We start from the raw sequence: 20111 nt of genomic DNA on the forward strand, positions 1-20111 counted from the left end.
CCCCAATTACGCTGCCGAAACTGTCCCCATATCTTCAACTTGGAGTCTACCACTGGGTTCACTGAATATTTCCCCAGAGAAAACGGCAGTGAGGCCATCACTAATGCCCTTAACCCTGACCCCATCCAAACCATTACTGCCTCTGGATCCCCACACAACCCCAGCACCTTCTCCGCATTCGCTGCCTAATAATAAGGTATCAGGCTCAGCAACGTCAAGCCCCCTGACTGCCGGTCCCGCTGGAGGACCGTCTGATGGGAATATTTACAAGTTGATAATCAACCTGTTACGAATCCATCATCAAGGGGCAGGGACCGCTACCCACAGCGACAAGCCCTCCCCACGCGCTCATCATTAACTCCGCTGTTTAAAACACAAACAACTGTTCAAATCCATGTAGAAATTCATACCTGGCTCCACCAAAATATCCATCCTGTAGTTTTCGAAGAGTACAGAGAATATTTGGGTCAATATCTGATCCATCCTCCGCTGCAACAGAAATGGAGAAGGTTTAACAGATGCAGACTGATGCTGTGTGTACCCCATCCTTCAACTCAAAGGCCGGAAAACTTGACTTGACCGATCAAACAAACAGGCTGGAATTTTCCAGCCGTTGGGATTATCTGTTCCTGCCGGCAGCGCAACCCTGCCCACAGGATTCCCGGCAGATGGAGTGGCTTCAATGGAAAATCCCATCGACAGGCATGGATAGTAGCTCTGAGTTACACATTTTACACAGACCTATATTCCAATCTTGACTCTGTTTGGATTAATGAATCTCCACTGAAGTGAGAATTGTACAAGTCTAGCAGTGTCAGTCTTTGTGGGGGCATAAAGCGTGGGTCTCTTATTTCAAAGTCAGCAGCTTGCAGATCTTAGCGATAACCTGGACATACAAGGCACAATTTAATGGCCTTGGCGCGCGCTACTTGGTGACGCACAAGGCCGCTGAATCACGCGAGAGGCCTTGAAGCACCTTGCAACATTTAACGACATCTTGAGAGATGTCGCAATCTGGATCTCGCCCTTGCTGGGGTGGCACTGCCAAGGTGAGCTCAGCAGTGCAGGAAATGATGTAAATGCAGCCTCGGCTGGGCGTTCCTTGCCGAGGCCAAAAAACGGCATAGGTTCGGCTGCAGGCACCGAGAAACACCCCGCTAAACGTAACCACACAGCACTCTGCTTCTGTCTCGTTAAATCGCTCCCACTGAGAGACATCAAAAATAAAATCCTGGCAGCACAGTGGCGCAGTGGGTTAGCGCTGCTGCCTCACGGCGCGAGGTCCCAGGTTCGATCCCGGCTCCGGGTCACTATCCGTGTTGAGTTTGCACATTCTCCCCGTGTTTGCGTGGGTCTCGCCCCCACAACCCAAATATGTGCAGGCTAGGTGGATTGGCCACGCTAAATTGCCCCTTAATTGGAAAAAATGAATTGGGTACTCTAAATTTATTTATTTTTAAATTTAAATAAATTTTTAAAAATGAAATCCTGAAACTATCAAATTGTTACCAACCAATTAAAATCCATCACAAAAAGCACAGATCATAGAATCCCTACAGGAGGCCATTCGGCCCATCGAGTCTGCATCAACCCTCTGAAAGAGCACACTACCTAGGCCCACTCCGAATAATCCAACTTAACCTTTGGATACTAAGGACACGGTTCAACAGAAAAATTTCTAAGTTTATTTATGGAGGGTTTCTCAGGGAGTTTCCCACCGTTATTTAATGACACTTCGTCACTGGGCTGGATTCTCTGGCCGCACCTGGCGCAAGATCGCCACCGGTGGGATGCTGATCATGTAAAGGTCCATTGATCTTGGATGGGAATTTCCAGTCATGGATAGGCGCGGCTGGAGAATCCCACCCACTTTTTGGGCCCTGGGGAGTTTCTCATAGATCATAGAATTTACAGTGCAGAAGGAGGCCATTTGGCCCATCGAGTCTGCACCGGCTCTTGGAAAGAGCACCCTACCCAAGGTCAACACCTCCACCCTATCCCCATAACCCAGTAACCCCACCCAACACTAAGGGCAATTTTGGACACTAAGGGCAATTTATCATGGCCAATCCACCTAACCTGCACATCTTTGGACTGGGGGAGGAAACCGGAGCACCCGGAGGAAACCCACGCACACACGGGGAGGATATGCAGAATCCGCACAGACAATGACCCAAGCCGGAATCGAACCTGGGACCCTGGATTTGTGAAGCAATTGTGCTATCCACAATGCTACCGTGCTGCTCTCACCGGTTTTAACCCAGAGTTTTTTCAGCATTGAGGAGCTGAACTCAGAGATCGCTCCGCAATTTTGAAAGTGTGCCCAGATCTCTAAGTGAGCTTGTGGATCCCCCACACCCACCCCCCACCCATGGGTAATGTCACCCTCCACACACATGGGCACTACTCCATACCCCCCAAATGAGGACATGCTGCTAGGGGATCCCTGGAGCCCCTCTCTTCAGGCACCCACCTCAAGTCCCCCTGCAGCATGCCCCTTCCAGGACCCCCCATCCGTCACCCCCAACCTCCCAGAGGCACCTACGTACCTGCCCTGCCTATCCCCAACCTTCGAACCCCTCACCCCCCCCCCCCCCAAACCTCCTTTCATGGGCATCGCACTCCTCGGGCCCTGACCCTTGCCAGTGCCACCACGGCACCCTTGCATTGCCACCCTGACACCCAGGCAGTGTCCATCGACTTTGGTAGTGCCAAATGGGCACATTGGTAGTGCCAGGGTGGCAGTGCCAAGGTGTCCACTTTCCTGGGGAGGGCCAGGGGGCCACCCTGCACAATCTCTGACCATCCAGGGGCATTCAATGGCTCCCCGGGTGCCGAATTGCCTGGTCCACGTTCTTGTGGATTAGTACTGATTGGCGCCTGACTGCAGCCTCGCTGGGGAGGCAGGTGAATCAAGGGAGGCTGGTAGATCCCGGGTATGTAAGCCTTAAGTAGGTTTGCTCCTTTTGGGCAAAGTTCCGATTCCGATGTTTCTCGGGACTTGGGTGAATCCTGCAAGATGCCGGGACGGCTGGGAGGCCAGCGGGAGTCCTCACCCAGGATTCACCAGCCACGTTGTGCTCTCGTTCGGGTGCAATGCGGCCAGAAAATCGTACCTTAACGATCAATTTAACGTGGCCAATCCACCTAACCTGCACATCTTGGACTGTGGGAGAAAACCGGAGCACCCGGAGGAAACCCACGCAGACACGGGGAGAACGTGCAGACTGCACACAGTGGCCCAAAGCCGGAATTGAACCTGGGTTCCTGGTGCTGTGAGGCAGTAGTACAGCACTGTGTCACCGTGCCGCCGATCGAGGCCATCCAGCCCATCATGACTATCAGCACAATCCAATGGTTCCCACTGCCCTTTTCCCACAGCCTTCAGAGTTTCCTTATGTTCTTTAAAACAAAATTAATGTATTCCCATTTGAGATTCATTTAAATGAAGTGGTTTCTAGCAAGGTATGGACTGGGTAGAATGCCTCTTACACAGCATGCTCTTTGTGATGGGGAAGGTGACTGTTGGACGTCCTGTCATCTTCCAGCAGCAGAAGAGGTATGCGAGGTCAGTGCGAAGCATTTCCACAATCATCCGATTGTCCAGTGCCAAATAAAACTGATGTTGATCAATAAACTGTTTGTTCAAAAAGCACAACAATAATTGATTAAACAGCACAAGTGCCTTGCGCCTACTTGTCATACATTTCAATACCAAAACGATTGGTAATTTTAATTTGAAACATTGGTCCAGATCTTCTGTTCACAGGACAGTCAGTGACAGGACGTATCCTGAAAGATATGCCGCCGGACCCCTCGGAGATCATGATGTACTGACTCTCTGCCAGTTGCCCGGGTAACTCTAATTCCCCTGCTCCCCAGGCCGGGATCCTTCCAAAAGTCTTCAACTCTGAGCTAGAGTCTGAGACTTTGGACAGTTCCGACTTACTTATGTGAATAGTTGTCCAGGAAATTTTAGACAGATTAAAATGGTTGAACACCTGGCTAACTATGTACCAGACACCCGCTACCTCCCTGATCCCCCCACGATGCCCTGACATCCCCCTGAGCTGGGCCAAACTCATCACCCACCTTCCCCTGACACCTCCAACTCTTCTATGACCTGATCTCACCACCCTACCCAGCTACCACCCTATCCCCTCCCAGCTACATGCCATACCCACCCTACCTCCTTACCCTCTTACCCACACTACTCATCTGCATCTTCACCCACCTAACCCCCTACCCCCTCAAACCCATCTATTTACCTTCTCTCCATATCTTTTTAAAGACTCTTTGGGACATTGAAATTTTACGCACCATATACAGCAGCTGGTGCTGTAAAAAGGGAGCGTGGCTTATCGCCCCCTGATAATGCAGCGCTACGAGGAAGCAATGTGATATCAGGTACGCTCTTCATTGCTGGAGACATCAGGATTGGAAGTCCCAGCCAGAAACACAGTGCTCCAGTGCAGCACAGAAAGGTAGGAGGGGAATGGTAATCCATGGTGATTGCCACTCCTCAGAAGATTCGGGCCAATATTCAGAAATGATCTAAAATCGATCTGAACCAAAACCCAACCAGGGAAATGTACATTTGTTAATTCTGTACTTGTATTAATATCCACAATTCAATTCCTACCCACCTCTCTCATAAAATCCATAGAAACCCTACAGTGCAGAAGGAGGCCATTCAGCCCATCGAGCCTGCACTGATCGTCTGAAAGAACACCGTACCTAGGCCCACTCGCCTGTCCTATCCCCCAAACCCCACACATTGATCATGGCTAATCCACCTAACCTGCACATCTGTGGGAGGAAATGGAAACACAGACTCGGGGGGAACGTGCAAACTCCACACAGTCATCCAAGATTGGAATCGAACCCAGATCCCTGGGCTGTGAGGCAACAGTGCTAACCACCGCCACCAACAACAGCCCCAAACAACATGGAGTGCATGGTGTGGGAGGCAGGCTCGAACTCTCAACGATGGAACTACACAGAAACGTCATTTCCACATTAGCCCACAAACCAAATAGTTCCCACAGGAATGGGAGAGGACAGGGATAAGGGAGTCCCATGAAATTATCTGCCGGAATGTCAAGCCCTCAAGAATATCACTAACTGAAATCTTCCTACTTGATGTCTGGGCAGGATCTTCTAGCCCTTCCTCACGGTGAGATCTTACAGTCCCTCCAAGGGTGATCTCCCGTGGCGGGTTCCCCAGCAGTAGGACGGGGCAAGGCACACAAAACGCTGTAGACGTCAGTGAGACCGGAAGATCATGCTGGCGGCCAATGGTGAACCGATTTCACTGCTGGGACACACACTGGGGGGGGGGGGGGACTGGAAAATCTCCCAATTCGTATTAGATGTTTAACATGTCGTTGAGCCTTTCCCAAAAAAAATGTATCTGCATTATTAGCCGCTGCTTAGGCTGGCGTTATGGATTCTACTGAACAAAGAATTACAGAATTAACTTCCAGATCAATATGAATGCTTACCTGTGGAGTGAAAGTGAAGATCTGATTTCTAATCACATATAACTTGGACGTCCCAAGGACACCGATGTGTCTGTATGGCCGTCCGCTAAGTTTCAGTTTTCTGTTGCATCCTACAAGAGATGAAACAATCATTCCACGCGCTGCTTCACCAGACATGCAGAGGGAAGACGCCTCTTCCTTAATTCACAGAAGTAAAAAGAAATCCAACCCGCACCTCAAACAAGAGGTCAGGGTGCTGGATTTAATTGGGTGTCGAGGCCTGGATAAAAACAATTGGACGGGGAGCCTCGCCCACATTCAAAACTGACTGTCCTGCAATAATTCCATAGCGAGGACGACATTAAATGCTTCATGGCCAGAACCCGCCCCCCCCCCCCTCACCCCCGCCCTTCCCCCCGCCAACACCCCACCCCAGGAGGAAGCCCTTGCTTCTTCGAGAGGTGCCAGCCAATCGATTTGGCCAGTGGCTCTGTAGCCGCAGAAGCGCCAGCGAGAGAGAAGTGACCACTGTGGGGACTGCAGGCAGCCCGGGTGAAGTGGAGCCTGGAGCCAGAGGGGGTAGAGCACGGAGAGGTTTGCGGAACCCTGGTGAAAGGGGTGAGGGAATGGGAGCAGGATTAGAGAGGACAAGGGGAGGGTAAATGGGGAGGGGAGGTACTATCTTAGGGCAGGGTGAGCCTCTACGCAGCTAAAGCAACATGGCATGAAACAACCCCCCACTCACCACCAGTGAAATGCTGGCAGAGGCAGTGTGGCCAATTAATCGCCACGTAAGGGCCTGCGTGGGCCCGGGGAGGGCTGGAAGCCGCAGAAAGTCCACTGCTGGATTTTATAAACTTTACACCCGCCAGCACAGGGGGATAAAAGTCCATACTGACTCTCCTAAAGTTTATCATTGGGATGCTGCCCTGCTCCCCACATTCCACACTGTCCAAGCAGCCGATCTATAAAGTAATGTCATGAAGAGGAGAGATGTTCACTCCGCACCCCAAAGCCAGGCCACTTATCCTGTTCTCTTGCCTGATCTGATTCCGCGTTATCTTCTTGTAGAAATGCAGGCCACAATATTTAACAGTGTGAACGGCTATTTAATTAGCGTGCCCAACTACACAATGGGCGGAATTTACCGGCTGTTCGTGCCAGCGGGATATCCCTGTCCCTCGACAGCGCACCCCCAACTTGGGTTTTCCGGCAACGAGCGGTACATTCAACGGGAAATCCCATTGACAACGCCGGGACCAGAAAATCCCGCTGGCGGAGCGCCTCCGTCACTGAAAAACACGCGGCGGGTTAAGAAGTAAATCCCGCCCAATGATTTAACTGCTGCTAACGAAATGGGTTTCACGCAGCACTTACCCAGTTTAGCATAGATGTGGCTCAGAATTCTCCCCGGCTGTACTCTGGTAGGTAGAACATCGGAAACACCATCCACATGCAAGTTATGTTTTGCTAGAATGTTCTTTATCTTTTCTGTTTCGGCCAGTATTGACACTATGCACAAGAACAAAACAGTTAATTTAGTTTTGTTCTCAGTAAAACTGCCTCTAGAATAGGGGCACATTCATTAACTTTCTAACAGACTAGTAAGTGGTGGAGTGAGGGCAAAATGCTAACGGCTTGTTTGATCCTGTTTAAACAAAGCTGTTACCATTTCTACATCACCAACAGGAGATGAATCAATTCCTCAAAAGGTGAGGCAGTTGAAAAAAAAGATTTATTTCCTTAATCAATGCATTGTTAAAGAAATAAATACTTGCATTTATGTAGCGCCTTTCATGAACACACAACTGCCAATGAAGTACATTTGGAGTGTAGTCACTGTTATAATCATCGAAAATCATCAACTTCAGGAAACGTAGCACGACACACACTCCCATCTGCATCAATGGCTCCTAAGTGGAGATGGTCGATAGCTTTAGGTTCCTGGGAGTAACCATCACCAACAGGCTGTCCTGGTCCACTCACGTTGATGCAACAGACAAGAAAGCCCAATAACGTCTCTACTTCCTACGGAAGCTAAAGAGATTTGGCCTGTCTGCATCGACTCTCACAAACTTCTACAGATGTGCGATAGAGAGCATCCTATCCGGCTGCATCACAGCCTGGCAACTGCTTGGTCCAAGATCGCAAGAAACTGCAGTGTGGTGAACTCAGCCCAACGCATCACACAAGCTTGCCACCCCCACATTGATTCTGTATACACCTCTCGCTGCCTCAGGAAGGCAGACAGCATTGTCAGAGACCCCTCCACCCAGGCATTGCCTTCTACCAGACCCTTCCATCAGGCAGAAGGTACAGAAGTCTGAAGGCTCGCACATGCACTGTAACCAATCACTGTTTGTCGATGTACCATTTGTCAATGTTCTCTGTTGATTATTCTTTTTGTCTCCTATGTACGTACTGTGTACGTTCCCTCGCCCGCAGAAAAATACTTTTCAATGTACTTCGGTAAATGTGACAATAAATTAAATCAAATCAGATCAAAATCAAATCAAATGTGGCAGGAAATTTTCACAACCTTCCTAGAACTTACACCTTTGGCCCACGTTTCTGGTCATCTACTTTAGTATTGCCTTATGTCTCGCAGTGTTTCGTTTTGCCTGGCAATGCTCCTGTGAAACACTTTGTTGTTAAAAGTGCTACATGAATGCAAACTGTGTTGCATGGTTGTGTAAGAAACTGACAGGCTATTTATATCAAGTTAATCTTTCGTAAAAAGGAAAGATTGTGTAAAACAAAACCAATTTGTGCATTGGTGTAAATGATGTCCTTCAAGGAAATGAAAGTTAAGGGGAAACCCATTTACTTCAACTTTCTCCAATCAGTTTCCAGACCAGAAAACGTTGGTCACACAGTGGGCGGGATGCCAACGCAGAATTTGTGGACTTTCTGACAAAAAAACTGGCGCCGAACCTGAATCAATTCGGCTACTATTAAGGAGCTAGCCCCGGTGCCGCATGGAACACAATCGATTCCAATGAGAAACGGTGCGGAATTCGCCGGGTCCGTGATTGACACTCGGAAGGCTGACAAGCTGCAGCCGCATATACACACTGAGCCACATACACCATCCTAGCCAACAAGGTGGCACTGGTTACGCTGAAGCGGGTTCATACAGCTGATGGGGCCAGAGAGCACCTCGGGGGCTGCCATGGGGGACACATATACAACCCGTGGCACGAAGTTCAAAGTGGGCTGTTAGCAATGTGCGCGGCTGTGGCAATGGTGTTCGATGCCCGTCCACCCCTATCCTACAGTCCACTTAGCCACCCCCGCTACTCCCCCAGTCCTGGCAGAAGCCAGCCGGCCAGCGGCACAACTGCCAGCGCACAATGGTGATATTGGACACTTTCCGTAACCCCTGTCTCCCCCTCATCAGCCACTGGCCGGTTTCACGATTTTTAAAAGCACAAGTGAAACACGCCATCGGGAACTCAACCCATCGGAGGCAGAGAATCGCGGAGGCCCGGAGAATACCGGGTCAGACTCGCTAATGATATGCAAACAGTGTCTCCTGTACTTGCATTCTGGAACACGTTGCGCCACTGTCGAGGTGATGGTGAATTGCGATTTGGCGTCCATTTGGCACCTGCCGCGAATTTGGAATTGGAACCTATTCTCTATCCAATCGAGTTTCCCGATTTTGGCATCGGCTAACGGAGAATCCCGCCCAGAATATCTGTGGGTACAGATATAGTGGGCGGGATTCTCTGATCCCGAGGCTAAGTGTTGACGCCGTCGTAAACGCCGTCGCGTTTCCCGACGGTGTCAACATGGCCTCAGGATCAGCAATTCAGGCCCCTACAGGGGGCCAGCACGGCACTGGAGCCACGCCGCTCCAGCTGCCGATCCCGGCGCCAACTGGGTGCCGCGGGATCCGCAGTGGTACTGACGCCAACGCACGTACGCGCAGTGGCTCCCTTCTCCGCGCCGGCCCCGACACAACATGGCATAGGGCTACAGGGGCCGGCGCGGAAGAAAGGAGGCCCCCAGCCCGAGAGGCCACCCGCCGATCAGTGGGCCCCGATCGCAGGGTGGGCCCCGGTCGCGGGCCAGGCCCCCCTCCCCCCCCCTCCCCACAGGCCGCCCCCGGACCCGTCCACGCCGAGGACCCCCCGGGTAAGACCAGGTTAGAACAGCACCGACGGGACTCAGGTTTTTGGTTACGGCCGCTCGGCCCATCCCATCCCATTAAGAGCCGTGAGGTGATGATGCAGCTGTACAAAACTTTGGTAAGGCCACATTTGGAGTACTGTGTACAATTCTGGTCGCCTCATTTTAGGAAGGATGTGGAAGCTTTGGAAAAGGTGCAAAGAAGATTTACCAGGATGTTGCCTGGAATGGAGAGTAGGTCTTACGAGGAAAGGTTGAGGGTGCTAGGCCTTTTCTCATTAGAACGGAGAAGGATGAGGGGCGACTTGATAGAGGTTTATAAGATGATCAGGGGAATAGATAGAGTAGACAGTCAGAGACTTTTTCCCCGGGTGGAACAAGGGGACATAAATTTAAGGTGAAAGGTGGAAGATATAGGAGGGATATCAGAGGTAGGTTCTTTACCCAGAGAGTAGTGGGGGCAGGGAATGCACTGCCTGTGGAAGTAGTTGAGTCGGAAACATTAGGGACCTTCAAGCAACTATTGGATAGGTACATGGATTACGGTAAAATGATATAGTGTAGATTTATTTGTTCTTACGGGCAGCACGGTAGCATTGTGGATAGCACAATTGCTTCACAGCTCCAGGGTCCCAGGTTCGATTCCGGCTTGGGTCACTGTCTGTGCGGAGTCTGCACGTCCTCCCCGTGTCTGCGTGGGTTTCCTCCGGGTGCTCCGGTTTCCTCCCACAGTCCAAAGATGTGCAGGGTAGGTGGATTGGCCAATGATAAATTGCCCTTAGTGTCCAAAATTGCCCTTGGTGTTGGGTGGAAGTGTTGAGTTTGGGTAGGGTGCTCTTTCCAAGAGCCGGTGCAGACTCAGGGGGCCGAATGGCCTCCTTCTGCACTGTAAATTCAATGATAATCTATGATTAATCTAGGACAAAGGTTCGTCACAACAGCGTGGGCCGAAGGGCCTGTTCTGTGCTGTATTTTTCTCTGTTCTATGTTCTAACCCGGGCGAAGAATCACCGGGGGGGGGGGCTCCGTAGATTGGCCCCTGGCCGACGCCGCTCCGGCGCAATTCTCCGCTCTGCGGAGAATCGCGGCCTGGCGTTGGGGCGTGATTCGTGCTGGTCGCGGTGATTCTCCTGCCTGGCCCTGGGCTGAGAGAATCCCGCCCAGTGTATCTGGACTTCCAGAAGGTGTTTGATAAGTTGTCACACAAAAGATTAATACACAACGTACTCATGGCGTTGGGGGTAATATATTAGCTCGGATAAAGGACTGGCTAACTCACAGGCAGCAGAGAATGGGATAAGTCAGTCTGTGTTTTGTTCTTTTTAATTCATTTTATGGGAAGTGGGCGCCGCTGGTTACGCCAGCATTTATTGCCCTTAGTTGCTCTTAAGAAGGTGGTGGTGAATTGCCTTCTTGAACAGCTGCAGTCCCTGAGGTGTAGGTACACCCGCAGTGCTGTTAGGAAGGAAGTTCCAGGATGATGTCCCAGCGACAGCGAAGGAACGGCAATGTATTTCCAAGTCAGTGTGGTGAGTGACTTAGAGGGGAAGCTCCTGATGATGGGGTTCCCAGGTATTTGTTGCTCTTGTCCTTCTAGATGGTAGTGGTCGTGGGTTTGGAAGGTGCTGTCTGAGGAACTTTGGCAAGTTACTGCAGTGCATCTTGTAGATGTTACACACGGCTGACACTGTTTGTCGGTGGTGGAGAGTTTAAACGTTTGTGGAAGGGATAACAATGAAGCAGGCTGCTTTGTCCAGGATGGTGCCACACTTTTTGAGCGTTGTTGGAGCTGCACTCATCCAGGCAAGTGGAGAGTTTTCCATTACACTCCTGACTTGTGCCTTGTAGATGGTGGACAGGCTTTTGGGGATCAGGAGGTGAGTTACTTGCCATAGGAGTCCTAGTCTTTGACATGCCCTGGTAGACACAGTATTAATGTGGCTAGTCCAGTTCAGTTTCTGATCAATGGTAACCCTCAGAATGTTGATTGTGGGGGATTCAGCGATGGTAATGCCATTAAATGTCAAGAGGCAATAGTTATATCCTCTCTTGTAGGAGATGGACATTGCCTGGCACTTGCGTGGCACAAATGTAACTTGCCACCTGTCAGCCCAAGCCTGCATAGTGTCCAGGTCTTGCTGCATTTAAACATGAACTGCTTCTGGTTGGCAAGATGTAACAAGTGGGTTGCCACAGGGTTCAGTCCTCGTGCCCCAACTATTTACAATTTATGTTAATTTCTTGGATGCAGTGATAGAATGTACAATAGCCAAATTTGCAAATGGTAAGAAAATAGGTGGGAAAGCAAGTTGCAATGAGGAAATGAAAAATTTACAAATGGATATGGATAGGTTAGGTGAGTGGGCCAAAATCCGGCAGATGGAATGTAACATGGATAAGTGTGAGGTTATCCATTTTGGTTGGAGGAGCATAAGGCAACTTATTATATAAATGGAGAGTTTATAAGAATAAGAGGAGATCTAACTGAGGCATACAAGATCCTAGAGTGGATGTTACCTCTTGTTGAACATTCTAGAACAATAGGCCGTGGTTTTAGGCTAAGGGGTGGTAGATTCAAAACAGAGATAAGGAAGCATTACTTCACTCAAAGGGTCGAGACTCTGTGGACTTCTCTACCCCAGAGTGCAGTGGACGCTGGAACACGAAATAAATTTAGGAGATAGATAGATATGTTTTTAATTAGTGACGGGGCGGGAGGAAGGGTCATGAGAGGAGGCAAGAAGTTGGAGATGAGGCTGAAATGAGATCAGCCATGATCGTATTGAATGGGAGAGCTGGCTCGAGGGGCTGAATTGCATAGACCTGCTCCTAGTTCTTATGTTTATCTCCTGCTGTCCATGAAATCATCTGGTTCTTTACTGTTTTGGCGATCCTGCAGTCCAGTCTCCACCTCTGTTAGTTCACTGTGGGTAGTAACAGTTTGGTTTGGAGATTCTTATCAGGCTGTTCTGGGGTACACCATCTGGATTCAAGGGTGTGAAGGGGAGTGCCATTAAGGCCACAATCAGATCAGCCATGATCCTACTGAATGGTAGAACAGGCTCGATGGGCTGAGTGGCCTAACCCTGCTACTAGCTCTTATTATCTTATGACTTTCCATCTCTCTTTACCCTCCTCGATCTCTCCACCATCTTCAACACATTAACCATTTCATCCTCTTCCAGTGTCTTTCCTTTGGATTCAGCCTCCAGAACAGCGACAGGAAGGCATAGGTTTAAGGTGAGAGGGGAGAGATTCAGAAGGGCCCAGAGGGGCAATTTCTTCACTCAGAGGGTAGTGAGTGTCTGGAATGGGCTGCCAGAGGTAGTAGTAGAGGCGGGTACAATTGTGTCTTTTAAAAAACATTTAGATAGTTACATGGGTAAGATGGGTATAGAGGGTTATGGGCCAAGTGCGGGCAACTGGGACTAGCTTAATGGTAAAAACTGGGCGGCATGGACTGGTTGGGCCGAAGGGCCCGTTTCCATGCTGTAAACTTCTATGATTCTAGGAGGTCTACCCTCCTCCAACTATCAGCCAGGGCTTCTCTTCCACCACCTAATCTTCAACATTCACATGATGCCTGCCATCACCAAAAAGCAAAACTTTAGCTTCACTGCTGACAACACCTAGCTCGGTCTCCTGGGTTATGGTCAAGATTGTCCCTACTCACTCTCACCACGTTGACAGACATCAACATCTGAATGAGACGGAAGTTCCTTCAGCTCCAATTTCCCCAAAACAGAACCATTGCTCCATGCGACCTCTAGGTCCCTAATCCAGACTCCATAGGCGGGATCCTCCAATAACAGGGCTATGTCCCCACGCCGGCGTGAAAAGCGGCGGCAACCACTCCGCGTCAATGGTCCCTGATAATGGGGAATGTTCCCCTTCCTAGGAGGCCAGGTTGGTGCTGGAGTGGTCCCCGCAGCTCCAGCCAGCGCGGAACGGCCGGCGTATTTCCGCGCATCCGCGGGGGTTCTCTTCTCTGCGCCGGCCCCCGGGCAATATGGCGAAACCCTACAGGGGCCCGGCGCGGAATAAAACAGGCCCCCACAGAAGCAGCCGCCTGCCGATTTTTAGGCCCCAATCGCGGGCCAGGCCACAGGCCACCCCCACCCCCCCCCCCAGAGGTCGGATCTTCCCCCCCCCCTCCAGTACGGCCCCCGGAGACTCACCTTCTAGGCAGCGGGACTCAGCCAAACCCGTCGGCCACTCGGCCCGTTGGTGCCCGGAGAATCACCGAGGGGGGTGCGCTGTCAACGGCCTCCGACCGGTGCGACAGGCACCCGAGAATCGGCGTCAGAGAATGGGGAAGCCAGCATTGGGGCGCGATTCTCGCATCCGCCCAGGGATTCTCGGACCCGGCGCCGGGTCGGAAGATCCCGGCCCTTATCATCCCTCAGTCTGAGTCAATGAGTATGAAACTATGGCATGGAACTCTTCTCTGTCCTCCAACCCTCATGAATGGTGCTGAGAAAACCACTTAGTTCAAGGGCAATTAGAGATAGACAAGAAATGCTGGCCTTGCCAGTGATGAAAGAATAAAAGAGCTCATTCAAGACACAGGGGCATGTTTCTTTCAGTTTCCTTTCTGCATCTTGCAGTGCAGCTCCTTCCAGATCTGTAAAAACTCCCATTGAACCATCGCTTCCACAATGTTTGGGAACTCCCTGACCAGCTTTCTCCATTGTTCTCTTCCTGCTTAGCACCCAGTGTTCTTGTCCTGCTCTTTGAAAGGTCCTCCTTCGGGATGTACAGAACACTACAGAAATGCAAACTTTCATGGGCACTATCAAAACATGTTAACAAGTGAGGGAGTTGTACCCTTGAGGTCACCTGCTAATATGCTACTTGGTGTTATTAAAACATTTACCTCAAGAGAGGATTTAGTGCATTTTTAAATACATTTGCCCACCAAACAGGATCGTTTAAAAGGGACATTATTTTTTTTCCACTCTGGCCCATTGAAGTGTTGAAGCTTTCCTTTAGAACATAGAACATACAGTGCAGAAGGAGGCCATTCGGCCCATCAAGTCTGCACCGACCCACTTAAGCCCTCACTTCCACCCTATCCCGGTAACCCCAATAACCCCTCCTAACCTTTTAGGTCACTAAGGGCAATTTATCATGGCCAATTCACCTAACAGCACGTCTTTGGACTGTGGGAGGAAACCGGAGCACCGGGAGGGAACCCACGCAGACACGGGGAGAACGTGCAGACTCCGCACAGACAGTGACCCAGCGGGGAATCGAACCTGGGACCCTGGCGTTGTGAAGCCACAGTGCTATCCACTTGTGCTACCGTGCTGCCCATAATAGAATCAGCTTTGACAAATAGAATCTCACAAACCTTGTACCACAACATCGGGCCTGTCATTGGTCGACAGCCTTCGACTTAACGGATCAATTTCCCCGGGAGCGAGAAATCCCTGCAAAAAAAAAATCAAGATCCAAATCAATGGGAAAAATAAAACACAACAGGCTGAACATGAGTGAACATCGGATGCTCTGCCATTGAAAGAGCAACGTATCCTCTGCATGCTTCCACTCAGGAACACAAGGAGCCTTCTGTAAAAAATTGCAAATGGGATCTGTTCCAAAGTTACTGGAAAACAAGCGACTGTCACATCAATAATAATTTCAACCCTTTGTCAAACCTTATGAAATACATAAAGGCTTCTTACAACTTGCCAAACAGGATTGTTGGAGGTTTTCCACAGTAGGTGAATTATACAAGTCACTGAAAAGACGGTCAAGCCCACAACCACCTCCTGAATGACACAAGAAACCCCTCCACCCATAACTAAACCTAGTTTCACAATGCCCCATTGTTACATTTGAACAAATATATTTCACCATTGTACTTTTAAAATCCAAAATATTTCAGCTGTACTTTACAAATGTATGACCTGCCTCGTCTCGCTGTATTTTAATCTGATACTTATTGCATGCCTTTCATAATGAAATGTCTCAATGTATTTAACACAATCAAAAGCTACTTTCTAATGCAGCGATATCCATCTTGCATCAACAATGGCACACAAATAGCATCATAGAACCCCTATATGCAGAAGAGCATTCTACCCAGCCTTATCCCAGTAATCCAGTAACCCCACCTAACCTGCACATCTTTGGACTGTGGGAGGAAACTGGAGCACCCGGAGGGAACCCGCACAGACATGGGGAGAAAGTGCAACCCAAGGCCGGAATTGAGCCCAGGTCCCTGGCGCTGTGAGGCAGCAGTGCTAACCACTGTGAATATTACCTCACGTGTTCTCTCCTGCCTGGAAATCAGAATGACTTTCAGCAGTAGACCTGTCACATTCTGCTTCGGGATAAAATAATTTGGAATGGAAAGAAAAATAACGCTTGTGTTGGTTCACAGATAACCGGCCCCATCATTTTTAGGAACCGTTTTATTGGTCTTTCATGCTCAGCCCAGTATGTACAAATATAGAAAGGATTTAGTGCTCAGGTACACTCCCATTGCTGATTTGTTGAAGGTAAGAGGAAACAGCTGGACCTGGTCAATTTTCAATAGGATAGCATAAACCCAGAAGACTTTACCCTTTCCACACAGGTGGAAACTGGCTCTTATATCTATGCCTTAACCTTTCCCCAATTAGAATCATAGAATCCCTACAGTGCAGAAGGAGGCCATTCAGCCCATCGAGTCTGCACCGGCCTCTTGCTACGATAGAGCACCTACCTAAGCCCAATCTCCTGCCCGTATCCCTGTAACCTCACCTAACCTTTGGGCAATATTAGCATGGCCAGTTCACCTAACCAGCACATCTTTGGACTTGGTATCAACTGTTCTTAATTACAACCAGAGCATGTATTCAATTGTCACAGAATTGATAACGTCAATTGCTCTCAGGGAAAGGTGACAGGTTTGATGGAGATGACACTGGCTTGTTTTTTGGGGACACAGTGATCACCTTTGCATCCCACCATGGAGTCGGTGAGATTTCAATTCAATTAATAAATTTTAAAGCTGATCAGTTGTGGTGACCATAAAACTATCATCGATTGTTGTAAAAACCCACTGGGTTCACTAATGTCCTTCAGGGAGGGAAATCTGCCATCCTTACCTGGTCTGGCCTACACGTGACTCCAGACCCATAGCAGTGTGGTTGACTTTTAAATGCCCTCCGAAGTGGCTGAGCGAGACACTCAGTTCGAGGGGAATTAGGGATGGGCAACGAACGCTGGCCCAGCCAGCAACACCCACATCCCATCAAAGAATTTCAAAAGAAAAAAACTTGATACAGGGCCGTGGATTTGGAATAGGAGCATTATTAACCTGGCTGAGTGGGGACATAGCTCATGCCGAATATGGCAGGCAGCTTTTAAACAGCAAATGAAATGGTACAAAAACATAGAGAAAGAAGGGTGTGTGGAAGCCAAGGTGGACGGCTGCTCATAGAACATAGAACATTACAGCGCAGTACAGGCCCTTCGGCCCTCGATGTTGCGCCGACCTGTGAAACCACTCTAAAGCCCATCTACACTATTCCCTTATCATCCACATGTCTATCCAATGACCATTTGAATACCCTTAGTGTTGGCGAGTCCACTACTGTTGCAGGTAGGGCATTCCACACCCTTACTACTCTCTGAATAAAGAACCTACCTCTGACATCTGTCTTATATCTATCTCCCCTCAATTTAAAGCTATGTCCCCTCGTGCTAGACATCACCATCCGAGGAAAAAGGCTCTCACTGTCCACCCTATCCAATCCTCTGATCATCTTGTATGCCTCAATTAAGTCACCTCTTAACCTTCTTCTCTCTAACGAAAACAGCCTCAAGTCCCTCCGCCTTTCCTCATAAGATCTTCCCTCCATACCAGGCAACATTCTGGTAAATCTCCTCTGCACCCTTTCCAATGCTTCCACATCCTTCCTGTAATGCGGCGACCAGAATTGCACGCAATACTCCAAATGCGGCCGCACCAGGGTTTTGTACAGCTACAACATGACCTCATGGCTCCAAAACTCAATCCCTCTACCAATAAAAGCTAACACACCGTACGCCTTCTTAACAACCCTCTCAACCCGAGTGGCAACTTTCAGGGATCTATGTACATGGACACCGAGATCTCTCTGCTCATCCACACACTGCCAAGAATCTTACCATTAGCCCAGTACTCTGTCTTCCTGTTATTCCTTCCAAAATGAATCACCTCACACTTTTCTGCATTAAACTCAATTTGCCACCTCTCAGCCCAGCGCTGCAGCTTATCTATGTCCCTCTGTAACTTGTAACATCCTTCCGCACTGTACACAACTCCACCGACTTTAATGTCATCTGCAAATTTACTCACCCATCCTTCTACGCCCTCCTCCAGGTCATTTATAAAAATGACAAACAGCAGTGGCCCCAAAACAGATCCTTGTGGTACACCACTAGTGACTGGACTCCAGTCTGAACACTTCCCATCAACTACCACCCTTTGTCTTCTTCCAGCTAGCCAATTTCTGATCCAAACAGCTAAATCGCCCTGAATCCCATGCTTCCGTATTTTCTGCAGTAGCCTACCATGGGGAACCTTATCAAATGCTTTACTGAAATCCATATACACCACATCAACTGCTTTACCCTCATCCACCTGTTTGGTCACCTTCTCAAAGAACTCAATAAGGTTTGTGAGGCACGACCTACCCTTCACGAAACCGTGTTGACTATGTCTAATCAAATTATTCCTTTCCAGATGATTATACACCCTATCTCTTATAAACCTTTCCAAGATTTTGCCCACAACAGAAGTAAGGCTCACTGGTCTATAGTTACCAGGGTTGTTTCTACTCCCCTCCTTGAACAAGTGGACAACATTTGCTATCCTCCAGTCTTCTGGCACTATTCCTGTTGACAAAGATGACTTAAAGATCAAAGCCAAAGGCTCAGCAATCTCCTCCCTAGCTTCCCAGAGAATCCTAGGATAAATCCCATCTGTAATAAGCCAAATCTGGATGACCAACAAAACAAAGATAAGTACGATGAAGAGTTAAAGAAAAGGAATGCTACTATCATGGTGAGAATGGCAGGAGCTTTGCAGCAATGTCAAGATCTGGAAGCCTGTCAAAGAGCAGGGGGAGAATTTTATGTTTTCCTCAAAGAGAGACGGATTGGGCCTTTATAATTGGGCAGTAGGCTGCAGGGTGGAGAGTAAGCGCTTTCCCGGTTCCGCCTCGACTGAAAGCCAGCGCAGTATGGATCAAGAATGGCTTTCCCATCCAGAAGTCAATTGAGGCACTTAATTGATGATATGGATAGATCCTGGTAGAATGACCTCGAGGGGCAACTTAAAATGACCTCGACGGGGTTGCCACTGGCTGGTGGACAGGTCCAGTGCTGTGAGCATTAATTTCAGCCCCATATTGGGCTACTGAGAGGTTCTAAGGGCCGGGTTAGAACAAACGTGAGGATATGGCAGAGTTCCCAAACCAATACATTGTACTCATCTTAACTCAAAGACAAATTAATGCTAAATGGAGCTGCTACCAATAATTAAATTGTTTAAATTAAAATAGATGAGGATATAATTTTCAGAAGAGTAAAGGAGTTTACAGTAGATTAGGCTGTCGGCCTACGTGACATCCAGATATCCACTGAGAATCCATTTGGGGATTGCAAAGGGGCTATGAGAGTGTTTGTAAATTTAAGAGTTTGCAGGTACTGGAGATTCTCAAACTAGAAGGAGGACAACATTGTTCCAATGTTTAAAAAGGGAGACAACTCAGAACAGGCCCCAAAATGGAAAATATTGTGGAGGGAATGATCGGTGAAGGTCGACATAGACACAACTTTCATCAGGACACACAATATAGCGGCTAAAGAAGAAGGGCCGAATTCTACAGCCCTGTGGTGGAGGTAGGGCTGGAAAATGTGGCAAGCCGTTCCAATGTCCATCGGCTCCGGCGGGACTGGAAGATCCCATAGGCTGGACTGGAAACGCCCACTGGCGGGACCGGAAACTCCCACTGCCAGGACCGGAAACTCCCACTGCCAGGACCGGAAACTCCCACTGGCAGGACTGGAAACTCCCATTGGCAGGACTGGAAACTCCCACTGGCAGGACCGGAAACTCCCACTGGCAGGACCGGAAACTCCCACTGGCAGGACTCCCACTGGCAGGACCGGAAACTCCCACTGGCAGGACCGGAAACTCCCAATTGGCAGGAGGGCCCTGAAAACTCTGTCCAAAAGGTCTGTCTTACCAATCAAATCGAGGTTTTTGAAAAAGGTACACTCTGTACATGACGGTGGACGGTGGCTCCCTGGATTTTCTGAAAGCTTTCAATAAGTGAGGGCCCTGTACAAGATTGAATCTCATGGAATTAGTGGCATTCTGTTGGGCTGAGTAGTGAATGTGTTGAATGGCAGCGGAGAGACAGTGCTTGTAATGGATTTGGATCTGCATGGCGACCAGTTCTTAGTGACCTCCCGCAGGAAATGGCACAAGGATATCTGCATCAATGATTTAGA

At 49.2% G+C, this 20111-nt stretch overlaps 1 protein-coding gene across 5 annotated transcripts in view; it reads right to left on the reverse strand.

Annotated features, from left to right (window-relative positions):
• Positions 1 to 20111, reverse strand: part of LOC140428213 (phosphorylase b kinase regulatory subunit alpha, liver isoform-like) — a 265545-nt gene that overhangs the window by 127443 nt on the left and 117991 nt on the right. For all 5 annotated transcript variants that reach the window (XM_072514418.1, XM_072514420.1, XM_072514421.1 and 2 more), the window contains 5 exons: positions 14971 to 15049; positions 6861 to 6995; positions 5505 to 5614; positions 3493 to 3637; positions 411 to 489 (listed from right to left, as the gene is read on the reverse strand). In XM_072514418.1, the coding sequence (XP_072370519.1) occupies positions 411 to 489; positions 3493 to 3637; positions 5505 to 5614; positions 6861 to 6995; positions 14971 to 15049 (548 nt within the window). The remainder of the gene's footprint in view (positions 1 to 410; positions 490 to 3492; positions 3638 to 5504; positions 5615 to 6860; positions 6996 to 14970; positions 15050 to 20111) is intronic.

The sequence above is a fragment of the Scyliorhinus torazame genome, chromosome 8 (genome assembly GCF_047496885.1).
Source record: "Scyliorhinus torazame isolate Kashiwa2021f chromosome 8, sScyTor2.1, whole genome shotgun sequence".
Lineage (NCBI taxonomy): Eukaryota > Metazoa > Chordata > Chondrichthyes > Carcharhiniformes > Scyliorhinidae > Scyliorhinus > Scyliorhinus torazame.